The sequence below is a fragment of the Gambusia affinis genome, linkage group LG10, assembly GCF_019740435.1.
Source record: "Gambusia affinis linkage group LG10, SWU_Gaff_1.0, whole genome shotgun sequence".
NCBI classification, from domain to species: Eukaryota; Metazoa; Chordata; class Actinopteri; order Cyprinodontiformes; family Poeciliidae; genus Gambusia; species Gambusia affinis.
The window spans coordinates 664,794-683,465 of NC_057877.1; the positions used below are offsets into that span (position 1 = coordinate 664,794).

At 39.6% G+C, this 18,672-nt stretch overlaps 1 protein-coding gene across 1 annotated transcript in view; it reads left to right on the forward strand.

Annotated features, from left to right (window-relative positions):
- Positions 1–18,672, forward strand: part of trappc8 (trafficking protein particle complex subunit 8) — a 37,666-nt gene that overhangs the window by 9,166 nt on the left and 9,828 nt on the right. The window contains exons 7-19 of the mRNA XM_044128956.1: positions 925–1,190; positions 1,432–1,547; positions 1,639–1,789; positions 3,108–3,208; positions 3,398–3,503; positions 3,606–3,737; positions 4,028–4,252; positions 6,219–6,324; positions 6,890–7,084; positions 15,007–15,179; positions 15,299–15,364; positions 17,777–17,882; positions 18,029–18,186. Coding sequence (XP_043984891.1) covers positions 925–1,190; positions 1,432–1,547; positions 1,639–1,789; positions 3,108–3,208; positions 3,398–3,503; positions 3,606–3,737; positions 4,028–4,252; positions 6,219–6,324; positions 6,890–7,084; positions 15,007–15,179; positions 15,299–15,364; positions 17,777–17,882; positions 18,029–18,186 — 1,901 coding nt within the window. The remainder of the gene's footprint in view (positions 1–924; positions 1,191–1,431; positions 1,548–1,638; positions 1,790–3,107; positions 3,209–3,397; positions 3,504–3,605; positions 3,738–4,027; positions 4,253–6,218; positions 6,325–6,889; positions 7,085–15,006; positions 15,180–15,298; positions 15,365–17,776; positions 17,883–18,028; positions 18,187–18,672) is intronic.

Genomic DNA, 18,672 nt, shown 5'->3' on the forward strand with positions numbered 1-18,672 from the left:
GTAACACCAAGGTGCTTGCAGGATTTAGCCTGCTCCACATCTATCCTGACATGAAGATTGAGAGCAAGATTGTTTTCTTATTGCAGAAACTGACAACTATTTCTTTGGCCTTGTTTACATTGACCAGGAGTTGGTTCCTTCCACACGTCACAAAAGCACACACCCCACGATACCCGTGTCATCAGCCTTTTGCAGATGGCACAGTTTGAAACAGTTCTTAAAGTCCACAGTGTAGGTTGTGAATAAAAAGGGAGACCGTCTCCTGGGGAGCTCCAATGATACATATTAGATAGTCGGATATGCAGCCCTGTAATCTCACATACTGAGGTCTGGCATTCAGATAGTCGATGATCCAGGTGATGAGTGATGTGTCCACATCCATTTTTGCTAGCTTCTCAAGTAGTTATCCTGGCTGGATGATGTTGAAGGCTGATGAAAAAGTCAATGAAAAAGATGCTGATAATGGTGTCAGGTCTGTCAAGGGAGTAATAGGCCATCTGCAGCAGGTGTATAATTGCATCATCCACTCCTAAATGGATGATGCAATAACCTCCATAACCTTCATAATGTGTGAGGTCAGAGCTATGGGTAACAGTTGAAACAAGTTCATGCAGCACATGAATTAACAACCTCCGATCACTCCAAGGCCACATTTAAGATGGTGGCAATGTAACATAGAACTCAGTGTTCAAAGGGGGGTAATCATGTGTTACCAGACATGATTACCAACATTTGTAGAGGCAGCCTGGAGCACCATGGTAACTCTATGGCACTGGAACCCCTGTAACAAAAAGACCCAATATGACAACAGCCAATGGATGGCCTCTTTCTAGCTGCATGATGAAGCCACTGGAGAGCTTCTGGCAAGCCGGTGTAAAATAAGCAGATTAAAATGTGAACCTGTACGTCTTTGTACCCATGAAGGAGCTGGAGGATCCGGTTGCTTGGATACCCACCCCCTTCAACTGGACACAGACAGCTGCACAGCCGGCCTCCTAACACTCAGCCCTGTCGACGCTGATGGGAAGAAATGCACAGGAGACACGGACAACCCGGCTGCAGCTCCAGGGAACCACGGCACCTGTCTCACCCTCAATGATCATGATCGCATCAGACAGTTTATCCAAGAATTCACTTTCAGAGGCTTGCTGCCACATATAGAAAAAAATATCAGACAACTGAATGACCAGGTAAACCTTGGCTGGGTTGAGGAAAACAAGTCATGTTAGGAAAATTTCACTCTGCGAAGGTCATTCTTTTCATTAATGCTATAAATCTTGAATTTCCTAAATGAAAATTAGGTGTCAGCCCTCATCTGCAGTGTAACTTATAAATTGTTACAAATACTACACGTTTTTTATGTTATCTTTTTTTCTTCAGAATTCTTTCATCATCATTCTAGCAGCTCTTACTCTCACTCTATGTTCTTAGCTGGTTTCTAGGAAAGGACTGAGCCGGTCTTTGTTCACGGCCACCAAGAAGTTTTTTGGTGGAGGTAAAGTTCCAGAGAAGAGTGTTAATGAACCAAAGAGCACTTATGGCCTTCAGTAAGTTCCCTTCCTCTACTTTATCACCAGACACCATGGGAGGCCAGCATTGTGTACTAAATTAGTCCTGATGCTTTCTTTCTGATACCAGATACCCCCCTGAAGCTCCTGAGCTGCAGATCAGAAAGATGGCTGACCTCTGCTTCCTGGTTCAGCACTATGAACTGGCCTATAGTTGTTACCACACCGCCAAGAAGGATTTTCTGTCAGACCAGGCTATGTTATACGCTGCAGGGGCTCTGGTAAGGGCCCCTCTTCTGTCAGTCTGGACAGGTTGCATATTGGAGCACAGTTCCTCATCCCAGATCAGTGTGAAGATTTCCATGTTGTTTCACTTTGTGCTCAGTACTTTAAGCTAGTCGTGGAACTTGCTTCAAATTTTTAAAAGTTAGTTGCAGGGTCTGTAATTAATTAATTGCAAAGAATTGTGTTTTAATTGCATTTAATTTCTCTTTGGAATTAAGAAAGTATTTTTGAATTTGAATTAAAATTTAAACAAAAGCTAGACAGACAAAATAAGCAACACCTTTAATTTAAAATCTAATATAAAATTTCTATTTGTTTCTGAATGATAGCGTAAATATTTGGATGAGCTCAACAACAAAGATATTTATTGTTTTAATCTGTTTATTCAAGTTCTTCAACCATCAGATTGGAGCAAAGTGCTCTTCTACCCATTCAGCTTTCCAGTGTTTCATTCATGAAACTTCTTTAAGAAAATCTTCCTTTATGGGCGTGATGGAGGTGCAAGGGTAAAGCGTGTAACCCATGCTTTACCCATGGAGGGCTTAGTCCCCCACGTAGCTGTCACAGGTTCGAGTCCCGGGCCTTTGACCTTTAGCATGTCTTCACCCTCTCTCACAATCCTGCTTCCCATCAATGCACTGTCAAATAAAGGCCCAAAAAATCCTTTAAAAAGATAAAAGAAAATCCTTTTAGAAATATGAACTGTAGACGCTGACATTAAGTGTTGGGGATGTCTGTGCTACTGGAACATGTTTAGCATTGAGATCTTATTTCAGGCTTGAGTACCTTCACTGATAGGTTCCTTTTAGCTCAACTTGAACACTACAATAGCCTTTCCCAGCGTCCCATCAGATTGGGTTTGAAGCAGAAATGAACCCCCATTGGGCTAAGAGAACTGGCTTTGTCATTCATTGATTGTGCTTCAGATTTGCAGTCGTGCCAGAAATCCCTTAAAAGAAGAGATTATTCGGCTTACGATTTTTAACATGTTAAAGTCAATGCAATTAATCAAAATTAACTAATTAAATTTCTGGTTTTACTTTAAACAAGTAACTATTTCACTGCTGCATTTAGTTGTTTTTCCCTACACTTAATCAACACAAGTCAATCTTTCAAAATTCCATATTAATGTTCCTCTTATTTAAATGTTTTAGTGAAATAACGCAGAGATTTATTTTTGACTCAGCTTAGTGATTAGTCATGCAAAAATATTTTAAATGTTAACCAAATTATTTGACTGTTTTTTGTTTTTGTTTTTTTCTTTTCTTCATAGTTGTGCAGCTTTAGGTCTAATAATTATGAGTTGTTTTCTAGGAAATGGCTGCAGTGTCCGCCTTTCTGCAGGGCGGAGCCTCGAGACCATATCCAAGCCACTATATGGACACTGCGATCCAGACGTACAGAGATGTTTGCAAGTATGATCCTCAGCCACCTTACATCATCACATGTCATAAGCTGCTACATGGGCACTTATCCTCATATATTAGATGTTAAATATCACATACCGGTAGTTTGACCATAAAACGTTATGTCGGGTAAAGAATAACTGACAGTAAATATTCCTTTATTACCTTTGTGGCTGCATATTTTCTTCATCTCCACAGAAACATGATGCTGGCTGAACGCTGTGCATTACTCAGCGCAGAGATACTGAAAAGTCAAGCAAAATACTCTGAGGCTGCAACTCTTCTTATTAAGATGACCAGTGAGGTGAAAAATCATGCCTTACTTGTATCTCTGTTGTTCTAGTTGAAATACTTCTGACCTGTAGCCCACTGAGCTCTTCTGTGAAGCTGCTGTTTGTGTTTGTAGGACTCTGACCTTCGCAGCGCTCTTCTGTTGGAGCAGGCAGCCCATTGCTTCATTAACATGCGTAACCCTATGGTGCGCAAGTTTGCTTTCCATATGATCCTGGCTGGTCATCGCTTCAGCAAAGCGGGACAGGTACCTCTGATGCAGCTAACCATGATTTACACCGGACATTAATATGCAGATGCTTATTAAAAAACTGTTCAGAAATTATTCTGTTCTGAACATTTTTACTGATAGCCATCTGCATATCAAAGCATTTTTTATAATCTACAGTTAATATCTTCACGTAATATCTCACTCAGTACCAAGAGAAATAGTCAATATCAATTTGGTTACTGTAGCAACTTTATAAAGAAGAGAAAAGCATGACAATATTTCTACTGTAGTCTTTTTTCTCTCCCTCACTTTATTTCTTCATGTAGAGGAGACACGCACTGCGCTGTTACAGTCAAGCCATGCAGGTCTACAAGGACAGAGGTTGGTCTTTGGCAGAGGACCATATCAACTTTACAATTGGTCGTCAGTCCTTTACACTGGGGCAGCCTGAGAATGCTTTACAGGCCTTCAGACAGATCCTGATTAATGATAGCCAACAGACAGCCACACAGCAAGCTGCCTTTCTCAGAGAATACCTCTACGTTGTCAAGGTGAGATTAAAAAGAATCTTCTGTTTTTCCGAACCTTGTTTGTAGATGTTATCAACACTGATCATTTTTAAAGAGGTTTCTACAAATGCCTTAATTTTTTGTAGTTTGGTCTTCAATCAAATTGAAATTAAGAGTAGTAATTTTTTTTGGCTAGCAAATTTATTCAGTATTGGTGTGAAGTAAATGAGTCTAAATAGATAAAGATTAGATATAAATTAAGGTAACGCAAAAGGAAAATGCGCAATATACTCCATTAAACTGAATTTAAAGTCAGTGATTTTTGTTTAAACATTAAGTGATGTAATGAAAATTAAAAGTACAGTTGTTGTCAGCTGTGCAGCTGTTTTACAGCTCAGAAGATTCAGCTGATGTTATCCTTTGAAAAAAAATTACCTGTTAGACTGAGATCCCAATGACCATACAGCAGCAACCAATCAGAGTGAGGAATAGGGTCTTAGCACTGTCACTCCCCCTCATCTACTTGCTGCTTACATCCTCCTTGCTTTCTGCTGTGCTGCACCTTCTCCCTTCAGCAGGGCCTCTGAGAGGTTGAGCAGCAAAAATCTTCCCTCTGCTTACCTCCCCTAGAATGCTGCACGGTGCTGGATCAGGGAAATTACTGGATGTTCCATCAGACACACATATTTTCTATTGCTACTGATCACATGTTTATTGTGACAAATCTTATAATTTTTTTTGCCCAGCAATAACTGGAAGTTTTTATGATTGGATGTATAGAAAAGCCCAGCCAGAATCTGTGGAAGGAGATAAAGATTATTGTGACAACAGGCCTTCTAGTACTTAAGACTTGGAACCAGGGATAAGCAGTCAGTGTATCTTTTAACATTATCTTACACATGTTGTTACAGGGAAAATTATAAATTCTAATTAATAGTCTGACTGCAAAATCTGACAGTCTCAGTGGGATTGTTACTTTTGGTATTTTCTCCATTGTTAGTGGCAAAGATCAATAATGAATTTGAAAATATGATTCAATGTGGTTACAGTGTGCAGTTCAGCAATGTTTTTAAAATGGAGATGTTATTTAAGAGCATTTTTTTGTATGAGGAGCTTTTACTGCAGTGACATGCATTTAAAGTCTTACCACAGACTGCAAAGAAGATGTCAAGATCTATTTATTGTCACTTTTTTCATTATCACAATAAATACCACAAAATGTAAGATTTTAAATCCATATTGCCAACCCCCTCCTGGCGCTCATCACCAAGGCACCAGAGGAAACATTCAAAAAGCTGCTGAGCAATTAGAAGAAAGACTGGAACACTGCAATGCCAACAAAGATTTCCATTGATCATTGACAAGGGTGTGAATACTTTTCAAAATTCTGTTCTATTGTTAAATAATCTTTAGGTTGATACCCGTCTCATTTTTAATTAGATAAAAACTTATCTGTTAAATAAAAACTCTAGATACATCTACATTTAAATCTGTCAGATATACCCCTGGAAACGTCAGGGGTGTGAATCATTCTGGATTGAACTGTGGGTAGTCTGACTCAGTGGTTCTCAAGTATTTCTGCTTCTGACCAAAATACCAGTGGAAGAGACAGCATAGATACTACTTACTATCCTGTATAGTTGTGAGCTCAACTATGCAGAATTTAAACAACTACAATGAGAAGACAAACATTCAATTACTTCTCAGTTTAGTTTTATACATATTGTTGTGTACTAATTCACAACAATTAGATCAGAAAAAATGTTAAGTTTAAATATTATCAATTAAGTGTAAATGTATAGACACATTTAAAAAAACATACATTCCTACTTATACCCTATTTAATTCTAGTTGCTAACGCAGATTAGAGACTGACAGTAATAAATACTGTCACTAAATTTGCAGCAACTTTATCAGAGTAACAAGTTTAATACTACATAAAAGTCATGATGTCATTGTAGCTTCAGTGATTAATTGAGCAGCAATAATGATTCTTTTCTTTTCTTAGAGTGTTCTTGGAGAAAATGAAAGCTGCCTCCCCCAGCTGCCGCTGCCTCACATCCGTAGCTCTGCTACCAGAGTTTACTTTGGACATGAACGCCGCCTTGCAGAAGGTAACCCTCTAGCAGCTCTTTAAAACATCAGCCACCAATCTTGTTTTTTTAGTCAAATGTTCTATCAGTTCATTTATTGAATATTCAGGTATGTGTACTGTACTATGAAAGCTGCACATTTCTCTCCTATACAGCAGATTTCTGTGCACTAGTGCTCTACGAAGGAACTAGGCAGTAATTCATTACCTTTTATTGAAAATAATGTTCTAGAACATTTGTTTGATAAAGAAGCTAAGACTGATGGTCATCTTGCATTTGTCTATTAGAGGTGTGTGTTGCAGTTGGTTTCATACTTGTGTTTGTAAGATGCTGAAGGCTCTGACAGGTTTGTAAAGCTGAAATGCCAGTGTGGTCTGTGATGTTCCAAAACCTTCTTTGTTCAACGAGGATTATTTCTATGACATTCAGTCAGTTTGGAAGCATAATTCTCTATGCTGGAATTGGAGTGATCTCACAGCTTTAGCTTCCTTTTCATATGCATCAATAATTTAAGATTTAATCTTAATTATGAATTTTATTATTGTATTTAACACAATAAATGATTAATTCCAAGTACTATTTTTAGGGGAGAAGCAGGCGGCTACTCACGTTTCCTTGGATCAGGAGTATGACCAAGATTTGTCAGTCCTGTGGTGCCAACTTGAGGAGCAGCTTGCAGCATCTGCCAATCGAGGGATTCTTCCAAGTAACTTCCAACCTACTCAGTGCTGTCTGAACAGTCAGACAAACAACCTCCATCACCCACTGGCTGTGATTGAGGGTAAGAGTTAATGTGACTAAGTCTTATTTTCTCTTTTCAATTAATATAAAGCTTTATGTATTTTATTAGGGGAAATAATATTACTCCATTAAGAAAAATTCTCCAGTGAAGTAAAAAACCACTGCGTCACTGTAATTGGATATGTTGCAGCCCTTTCTTTAACATTGACAAATGTTTTATAAGTTGTGTAGAGGTTTTAAGCCTTCTGTGTGTGGAACTCCATCAACCATCTTTACTCTCTCCAGTTTTCCGTTATCCATGATGAGATCAACCCAAAAATCTATTTTCCTAGTGGAGGTTTCCAGCTTATGTTCTCAGTGTCAAGTGTCCAGAAGGAACACGTGCTCTGGGTGTGCTCCAGACTCTTCTTTCAGTAGAACAAGCCAAGATGCTCAAACATCCTGACAGACTCCTTTCACTGTGAAGGATCAGCGACTCTGCATCAAGCAGAGAGCTCTGCCTGTTGCTAACACTTGCCTGAGCCTCCCTTTGAAGGAAGCTCATACAGCCACTAATATGTAGCATCTAATTCTTTAAGCCATGATCTCATGACCATAGGTGAGAGTCTGAACGTACACAGGCCAGTAACTCAAGCTTTGTTTGGTTCAGCTCTTTCTTCACTGGAGTCCAAATTACAGCAGACAGGCTAGGGTGTTTATTCAATTCCTGCTCCAACCTACTACAACTTACAGAATATACACCAAGACACTTGAACTAGTCCACCTGTGGCATGGACTGGCTCCTGACCTAAAGGGAGTCCATCTTTTTTTGAGGTAGAACTGTGCATTCGGACTTGAAGGAATGGACCTTACCACAGGGGCCGCTTTTCATTGGCTGATGCCCATTCTACGTGGTAGTGTGGCTACGATGTGCATGGCCGTCTCACAAACACGCTTCCCGTTAGCTAAGAACAGCATAATGGAAGTACTGATACAACTTCTACACCTTGAAGCCTGTCTGCTACACAGTCTTACGTTTGCTAAACAGATCAATATGCAATGTGTACTGTATCTGACATACACTAAAGATTTTATTTTAGCAGAAAAGGCTTTGGACTAAACTGTTCCTCGTGTTAGCCACTGTAGCACCAAGTACAGTGTATCAGGCCTAGACACACTCAGACATTTGCCAACAAACCACAGGAATCACCCACTGATTTCAAAAATAGCCTACAAAACGATGAATGCCTGACTTACCCAGCCTTGCAAGAACAACAGGCATCAGTGATCTTGTCCTCAGCTATATTGATGTAGAGGGTGTGTGGATCCGCCATTTTCCTCATCGAGCGAAAACATTTTGCTGTGACGTGCACAATGTTGGAGGCATCGCGAGGCTCAAACACCTGGTCTCATCCAAATAAGATGACATGAACTTCTTAGTTCCTCTGTCCATTGTAGTAGCTAATATATTGTGAAAATCTGGTAGAAATGATGTAATAATGGAGTCAGAAATACACTGCAGAGAATCAGTCGAAGTGGAAGACGCCATATTTACATAGAAACAACACGCCGCGAGGCTTTGATTGTGAGACCTGCGGCCTTGTGGGATTTTCTAGGTCTGTTGTGGGCGCAGCTTGGTAAGGTCCATCCACTCTCATCCCTCCTCACATAATGCCTCTTGAACACGATCGTAGACTTCCACAAAACAAATTTAGACCGCACACCTAATCTTCCAGGACTCAATCAACTGCCTTGCGAAGGTAAAGGTCAGGGGCCTTATGCATAAAAGAGTGTGACGTTTTCACACTAAAACCTAGCGTACGGAAAAATTTGGAAAAGTGCAGCGCACAAAAAAATTGGATGCATAAAGCCGTGCGCACACATGTGGCCGCGCACCTTTCCTTTATAAATCCTAACTTGCAGGAAATAGTGTGCCCTGTTGCCACCCATAAATACATTTGTAAATTAGTATAAATACCCAGAAGTCTGCCACCACATGAAGCAATAACCATGGCGACGTGACGTCCTTGTTCGAAGCAGTGTAAGTATTTATTTATTTTTTTGAACTTGTATTTGAACAATTCCTTGACATAGTCCGCACTTATGTATTTTTACATTGCAACATAATTACAGATACAACTTTCAAATATGCATAGTCCCGATCTTCCCCTTCCCTTCCCCCCCTACAATATCACAGAGAATCAGGCCCGATTTTCCAGGTATAAATTTACAGAGGACCATCTTTTATTATAAATGTCTTTCCGCAGTCTCAGAGTTGCTGTTAGTTCGTCCATCAAGTTGACAGTCCTCAGCCTCTGTACCCCTTTTCTAGGGTAGGTGAATGTGGTTTCAGCCAGTGTGCAGTGACCACCTTGTGAGCATCTAACACCAGGGCTCGCAGCATATATTTTGTATTGGTATCTCATGCCGGAAGTTTAACATCCTCTAGGACCAATCTGTGGATTTCCAAGATTGTATTGAAGTTTAATATTTTTCCTATTTCCCTTTTTATCATTTCCCAGTATCCTTTCACCTTAGGACATTCCCAAAATATGTTGGAAAAATCTCCTATCTGACCACACTTCCAGCAACCTCCTTCCAACCAGAAGGAGGTTGCTGGCCTTACTATCATTGCTGGTTATCATTATTGGGGTTCTAAAAAATCTCATTCGTATTTTCCAGCTAAACTCTCTCCAGTTTGGACAACTCGGATATTTATGCCATTTACCCCAAGTCTCTTCCCATTCTGTATCCTCGACCACCACGTTTAGTTCTAATTCCCATTTATTCTTTACGTTTAGAGTTGTCTTGTCTTGGTCGTTTCGTATTCTCTGGTATAGAGCTGAGATAATCTTTTGAAGATCTTTTTTGTTCTCTACTACATCAATCCGGTATTGTTCAAAATCTGTCGGTCTCTCTTTTAATTTGTCTTTTTCCTTGTGTTTTTGGAGTTGGTGTCTAATCTGAAAAGATCCATGTTAGCAATGTTGTATTCAATTTGAAGTTTCGAGAAGGCTTTTAATGTTATTCCTGTAAACAGTTGGTTTATTGTTATTAAACTTTTGTCCGCCCATTCACCAAATCCCCCAACAGGTTTGTTAGGTTTAAAGTCGACTATGCCATTTTTTCTAGCTGCTCGTGATAGGGAGAGTGGTAGCTTTAATTACTTCCGGACTTTATCCCACACTCTCAAAGTAGACACCACCCACTCATTTTCGATCTTGCATCTTTTTCGCCATTGTTTTTTTACTTAGAAAAGGTAAATCTGTTATCGAGATGGTCCCTGCTGCCAAACCCTGTTCCAGCTGTATCCAACCTAATCCATGTAACAAGTGCCTTTAGCTGTGCCGGCCAATAATAACTCTCAAGATGTGGAAGTGCCAGGCCTCCCACATTCTTGGAAGAACACATAACCTTAAGTCTCACTCTTGGGTGTTTGTTTTGCCAAATGAATCTTGATATAAGTCTGTCCAATAGCTTGAAAGTGGTGTTGGGAACCATGACCGGGAGGGAGTTAAAGAGGAAAAGTAGTCATGTTAACACATTCATCCTAATTGTTTCCACCCTGCCTACTAGAGATAATGGGAGAATCTGCCATCTTTCCAAATATTTTTTGATTTGAGATATAAGCTTGTTGTAATTAGTGTTGTATAGCTGGGAAAAATTGTTGATCAGAGTGACACCTAAGTATCTAATGTCCGCTTTTGGCCATTTAAATTTCACTTCTGTCTCCAGATGTTCTGGCCAGAGTCCAGACATTATCATTGCTTCCAATTTAATTTTGTTTGCTTTATCACCTGAGATGTAACCAAATGTGTGTAGGAGGATATCATCTGCGAATAAAGTTATCTTATGTTCTGTACCTCCCTTATATATTATACCTTCTATGTGTTTGTTCGTTCTAATCCGTTCTGCTAACACCTCAATACATATGGCGAAAAGAATAGGTGAGATTGGGTTTTCTTGCCTCACCCCCTGTTTTATGTTGAAAAATTCAGAGCAGTAGCCGTTTACCTGGACCCTCGAGATTGGACTTTGGTTAAGGGTTGCAATCCATTTTAGGAAAGTGTTGTTAAATCCCATATTCTTCATTATGTAGCTTAGATAATCCCAATCAACCCTATCAAATGCTTTTTCAGCATCTAATGCAAGGAGCTTTGAGGGTTGGCTGTCTTTCTTAGCAGCTGACTGAATATTTAGTGCTATTCTAATATTGTTTGATCCTTGTTGTGCAGTTATAAATCCAATTTGATCAGGCTTTATTAGTTTCATTAAGTACATATGCATCCTATTTGCTAAAATCGAGCCAAGGAGAGTTCCTCTGTTTATGAAAATTTTATTCTCATCGCAGTTTTAAATGTAACCTTTTAGATCCGCATTGGGAAGACCCCCTTTTCCATGTCTCCTGTTGTTGACTCTCTGAATCCAGGCCTCTCTGGAGAGCTCTGCCTCCATCTTCTCTCTCTCTCATTCATCTTCACCGACACACCCAACCTCTCCAAGGTCTGTACCACGTCGCGAAGTGTAGGAAAGGTTTTTGTGCCACTTTCCAAGTCGATTCTGAGTTGAGCCGGAAAACGACATTTTGCCTGTATTCCTTTTTCTTTAAATTGTTTGATTAAGCTCTGCAGTCGCACTCTCTTCTTTAGGACCTCTGGAGGGAAATCCTGTTCAAAGTATATTCTTTTCCCTTGGAGTACAGCTTCTTTTATGGTGTAATCCATGAAACAGAATGATGGAGCATGGCGAATTCGTGTCAGCTGGCCTCGGTCCTAGCGCTCGGTGTGCTCTTTCAATGCGTATGTCCTCCTGAAGAAGCGTGGTTCTGATTAGTTCTTTCACAAAGCCAATCATGTCCTGTTTCTCACTTCCCTCCGGGACTTGGTAGATTCTGAGACTGTTACGGCATAGACTGTTCTATAGGTCATCACATTGATTTGTGAGCAAAGCCTCACGTCTCAGCAAGTACCGAAGCACTCTCTTGTTTCTCTGGCTGACTTTTTCCGTCGTGCCGTTTCTACTTTCTGCTTCTTCCATGCGTTGCTCTAGGGCAGGGGTCTCAAACTCCAGTCCTGGAGGGCCGCAATCCTGCAACTTTTAGATGTGCCTCTGCTGCACCACACCTGAATAGAATAATTAAGGCTCTGGAGAACTGATCTACACAAGGTGGAGGTAATTAAGCCATTTCATTCCAGTGTTTTGTACCTGTGGCTCATCTAAAAACTGCAGGACTGCGGCCCTCGAGGACTGGAGTTTGAGACCCCTGCTCTAGGGTGTCCATATGCTCTGTCAGGTCTCGTACTGATGTTTTCTGATTTTCTTTCCTCAACTCCTTTAGTTCACGCAGGACTTTGGCCACCTGTTCATTAGCTTCATTAGCTTTTCTTCTCTCGCTAGCTGTAGTATCAGCCTGCTGCAGGTCTTTCTTCTCTTTGGTCAGTTTGATGTTTACCAACGGTGTTTCTTGTTGGCATCATTTTTAAAGGGGATGTCCAGAAAATTATGTAATTTGTTAATTAATCATCAATCTCACAGGAGGCTCCACCCAATGCGGCCGTCTCGGAGCATGTCACCACCAGAAGTCCCAGTAAAAGTATTTATACTAATGATTAAATATTTTATTTAAAAGGTGCTTTGAGGACACATAATGTCACCTTACATTTTAAAGAAAAAAAAAATCTAAATTAAAAAAATAAAGAGATCCTGCAAATGCCTGTTTGAACAGTAGTGCATTCAGCCGGGATTTAAAGACAGACAGCACGTCAGAGAGTCTTTGAGTGAGGAATTCTACCATTTATTCTAAATGGTAGAATGCTTTATGTTCATAAGGCGCATTCACAAAGAAGTGGACTCGACTGAAGGATGATCAGTCTAAGCAATCTAAAGGCTCATAAAATATCGTCAACATTTCCCAGCCGATCAATATGATCTCTGATCAGTTTCTCCCTCTGAATCCTTCCCTTGGCGATGTTCTCCATCAGAGCCACATCGTTCCACAATTACGCAGCACACCTATGAGCAACTATTTATATACGTACTATTTACATTTGAGTGAGGTTTCCACATACTTTTATTTTTATTTTCTTTATTTTGTGTGTGTTAGCTTATTGTCTGAGGATATGTTTTATTATTTATGTTTAAACAATAAAATATCAAAATCATGAAAAACATCGGGTTTGACGCTTCTTGGTCTAAATAACTGAATCTAGTCAGATTTCAGTGTATTTAGGTGAGTTTTGACGCTTTGTAGTTTGATAATGTCCACAGAAAAAGTTTGCGTGGCTGCCACACATTTTCATACCAATGTGCATATATTTACACAAACTTTGACACAAAGTTAATTTTTATACATGACGACTTGTGCGTAAAATATGGCGCCGCACATTTTTTGCATGAGGCCGCAGGTCCCCTGACCAATATCTTGGACAAATGCTACACTGCTCCTACTCTAGGCAAGTCTCCGCCTTCTTTCTAACACCATTGACGAGGGGTGCCCAGGTCCAGTCCTCAAGAGCAAACATCCTGCAACTTTTAGATACTTCTCCTACTGTTGAGTTTTTTAACCTGTTCATATAAAGAACCACATAGAGAATAGTATGACTTCAGCTTTCGCAAAGGGGGAGAGTCTCAGTGGAGCCTCAGGACAACTCCAACTTGTCCCCCTGCAACAGCCTGGTTTTATTGAAATTGGGGTCGGGGTCGTTCATAAAACAGAAACTTAAAGATAAGGAGTAGAGGAGTCTCTCTGAACTAGCTGAAACCGGTTTCTCCAAGAAGAGCATGGTCCACCTCAACTTGTTTCCAGCTTAGAGTAGAGACAAACTTATTCATGAGACAACTATTTACAAAACTCTGACATCTACACCTCAGTCAAAAGACTGAAATCCCTCAACAGCAGTGCCACAGGTACAAAACACTGGAATGAAATGGCTTAATTACCTCCACCTTGTGTAGACCAGTTCTCCAGAGCCTTAATTATTCTATTCAGGTGTGGTGCAGCAGAGGCACATCTAAAAGTTGCAGAACTGCGGCCCTCGAGGACTGGAGTTTGAGACCCCTGATCTAGAACATTCATTCATCCATCCATTATCATACAGGCTTATCCCCTGTGGGGTTGTGAGGGGTGTTGCTTCCTATCTCCAGCAGTCAATGGGGGAGAGGCGGGATCACCCTGAACAGGTCGCCAGTGCATTGCAAGCTGTTCTAGAACAGCCCTTCCATTCTGCCCTGTATATTTTAGATGCATCTCTGTACCAGAACACGTGATTCAAATGATTGCAAGACAGCCCTTACTCTCACTCTCAACGGTGTCTTTAGTCAGAGGCTTCTTCAAATTTGGTGTAATACAGACCATTATAGTAGAAACTTTCTGCCCTCAGCCGTCACCACCTACAGTAACTGAAGTATTTTGAATTAATAAGAGTTACATCAACATTTAATTTCTCTTATGGTCTATGAAGGATTTTTGAATTGGATTGAGTTGAAAACCTACAGTACAAGGGTCCCTGATGACTGGAATTGAGAAAGTAAAGTAGTTTAGAACACCTCAATAGATGAAACACATTAAAAATTGCTCATGGATTTGTCAAAATTTTAAATAACTTCCTCAATTTCACAAAAATGTTTTCACGCTCTCTTGAAGTGGTCTTTGGCTTTTCTGAGAGACTTAATGCTCGAAAAGGGAGGTGGAAAAACATTTGCAGAATAAGTTCTGATGTAGTGAATGCTCCCATGCATGCCTGTTCCCTTTCAACCCTTGAAAGGGAACAGGCATATGCAATGGTAACAAACTTGTTATGTGCTTGTGCTGAAGTCTTCAAACTGCTAAATCCGTGCTGGACATGGAGACCAGATAAAGATAATTCACAAAATGCTTAATTCCCTTCCAAAACCCTTCCAAAAACAAAAAATTGGTCTTTGATGATGAGACTGTCGGTGTCTCATGTAATATGAATTGTACCTGTACTCTCTTTTCCTCAACAGAACCAATAATTGTGGAGGTCACATTCAGAAACCCTTTGAAGGTTTCTTTGCTTTTGTCCAACCTCTCTCTCCTATGGAGGTTTTCTACTGGCACACCTTTAGGGGGAAAGGAATCAACAAGTGAGCAGATAGCTGAAGAGATGATCACTAATGAAGACTCTTCAGCAGGCGAGGTGAGTATTCTGACCAAACCCAGCTTAACAATCTAGATTTTTATTCAGACTGGTGTTTAGATCCATCATTGAAACTTTCCATTGTCCCTTCAATATGTTTCATGTTGCTATTGTCACAGAAAGAAGAAATTGTCACAACAGAGATCATCAAAGAGTTCTACCTGGGATCAGAAGAGACCAAAACTGTGAGTAACTGTTACTGAATCCTGAATCGCCCCTGGTGCTGATTTTGTGATCTACCATCAACTTCTAGGAACAGTCATGTTAGGGTTGTGTAATGCACCACTACTGTACATAGTTATCAAGAGTTTATTCATAATCTTATTAGACATACTAAAATGGATTTCATCGGATCTTTGACATTTCAAAATATCAACTCTCAAACTGGAACCCAGCTGTTTTGACACTGAGTGTGTGAGTGTCTGTTCTCTGGACAAAGGACAATCTGCAGTGTTCTGCCACAAAAGAGTGTTTATATCATTGAACACAGTGTGATTGAAAATCATGGGACTTAATGTGCTGGAGTGTACCTCTCTTTATGGTTTCTCCAAATCCCTTTGAGAGCTAAGTCCCACATATGGTAAATGTTAAATCTGCAGAAGCTGGAGTGCTGGGTTTCATGTCTTCTCCTCCCCTTTTCCTGTCTGTTTACTTTTAAATAAATGCCACAAAAGCCTCGGGATGGAGCCTCATGTAAAAGTCCGCTGGACAAAAAGCAGAACTCACAATTTCATCAAAGAGCTTCTGTTTCAGGTATCAGGTAAAATATGATACACAAATATATTTAATAATAAAATAAACATCCAACCACTTACTATGGAATTTGTTGATTTTTATCTAGAATAGACTTATTCAAAAGTCCATAATAAGAAGAAATAATAGTAATTCTGATAAATAACAGATCAGTAACCAAAATCCCTCAAAAATAATATAAGGTTATATTTAAATAACTCAGTATTATGTCGGCACAAAAAAGAAATGCCCCAAACATTCAATAAGTTTTAATCTGAATAATATCCACAATAGGGTCCCATATCCTCAAAAAACACTATCCTGAAAATATTCCCCAGTTATAATTCAAAGTACCAATCTAAAATAAAAAATCCAAAACAGAAAAATCCCCATCTCCCACCCACCTAAAATGAGGAAAAAATAGTGGTACCACCAAACATCTGTCAAAAAGAAAATAAATTCCAGATCAGATCTCACAGGGAGTGTTTTTCTTCCCCCTTAGTGGCGTCTTTTTTCACTGGGCAGCAATTCCTGTGTGCAAAGCTCCAGACGTGTTTTGAGAGTCACCATCTGTGACTGCTGTTTATGTCTTTTCTTAAATATTTAGCTTGTTTTAAAAATCCATAAAGACAATCCTCCCACTGCACAGATGTGATGGTGCGTCTCTCTCCAGTTGTGCCGCTGCACACCGAAGCACATGTCTCTTTTTATTAGCCCATCACAACCACACTTAAAACCAGCATGATGCTGCTCAAAAATCTGTTTTAAACAGTGGAAAACTTTGGATGACTTATCAAGTAACTGAAAGTGTCCTAAAACAGTCTCACATATTTACCTTTAAATTAATTTATTCTGAATAAAACAAACATTATGGTTATGTCACACTCTTATCTGTCTTCTGGGTTTATGTCTTGCAAGTGTTGTGGAAATTTTCCTTTTAAAAAGAGTGAGGAAAAACTGTTTCAAGAACCAGACAAAGAATATATTCTTAATCGGTATTTATTCGAAGGCTTACAGCGTTTGTGTGGATCATTCGTGGTAGACAGGACCTGAAGATCCAGTGTGTGGATCTGTCCTGCATTTAAGTGAAATCTATTGAATATCTGAAATATAACTCAACATCCAAGCAAATGTTGAAGTTTTGTACTTTGATATTCAACTAATGTTTGGACTTGTAGGACTATTTCTGCCATTTTTTTCAATGTTAAGCACTTTTTACTACATGTGCTTGAACAACCAACAAAGGCCTCGTTAACTACCAGGATTCTCAACAGCTGGCAAGTAGCAAAATGGCTCCAAGTTTAACAAAAGATATGGAAGAACTTAAGCTGTGTTATACATTAGTTCACATGCGATGGAAGTAAAGAAGACTAAAACAATGACAGAAATCCCAGAACCTCTCCATCTACATGTACTCAACAGATCAACTCTGTCTACTGCATGCCTCCCTTTATGGGTCAAGACTTCCTCCGCTGTCACCATATCTGCTGCTGACTGAAACCTACTACTAACTCACAACTGAAAACCATGCCATTTCAACATAATTACTGAAAATATCCGTGCAAAATTAATTATTATATTAGCCTTGGTGACCAAAAAAGATGAGGAAATTTCTACACAAATTTGAGGAAAATCCAAAAAAGATTTTACAGTTCTTGTTTTTGTTTTTCTTATTTATTGCTTGTGTGTTGCTTGTAAATATTTTGTAGTTAGGTTATGACTAATAGTAAGGGAAACTGTGATTCAATTAGTAGCTCATTGCAGTGCACCAGTCTAACTTGCTCTGTTCAGACCGCATAGATTGGTGAGGACCAACTTCTGCTGTTTGTCTCACACAGTTTTTGGGTTTTGTTTTGTACTGTCAGGCCCGACTGAAGCTGCTGCCACACAGAACTGGTCAGCTGAACATTGTAGGAGTGATCTACAACCTGACTTCATCTCACTTTGGGGAAGCCTCTTCAAACACTGAAGGTATGTTTCCATGTGTTTCCACCCAGGATTGGTTGATTTAATACACAGCCTTGTATTCTGGCACAGACTAGACATGTTAATGATCTGATCTCGAATGATTACATTTTACTGCCAAAAACATGTGTGTGGGCTTGCTCCTGCATCAGGACAGCAGATGTTAGACACCACGATCATTCGTGGTAGACAGGACCTGAAGATCCAGGGCCCAAGACTTAACCTGACAAAAGAAGACAAAATGCAAGTTCGATATGACATGGATCGACGTTTGGAGCCCATCATAACCCCATCTATGCCCCTAATGGAGGTAAGTGACACTCTCATGTCTTCCTCTATGGCTAACATGGTCAGGTGAACTTCAAGTTAAAATAGTTCATTGGTTTTACTTTTTGAATGAATTACCCTGAAAGATGAGCTAGTTTATGTGAAGTTTGTGACTGAACTTCTTGACTTTGGCTTATTATTGAGATTATAGATTTATTTTGGAACAACCACACACCAAACACGGCCTGCAAAGATAAAATGTGTGGTTGAGGTTGTCTAGGACTTGAATTAAACAGGCTTGGGTTGAATAGCTTACTTTAATATGGTATTTTAGTCCATTCTTTGGGCTTTTCTATTTCTTTTTTTTTTTTTTGTAATTAAGTCGCTTGTGATTCTAATGCTCAACTTGAAAAAGATTTTTTGCAGTACTTAGTTTTTCATGAGCCTAGAATGATTCTTACTCCTGGCAGATTTAGATGTACAATATTTTTTTTTCAGCTGAAGAGTTGGTTTCTGGAAGAAAATGAGA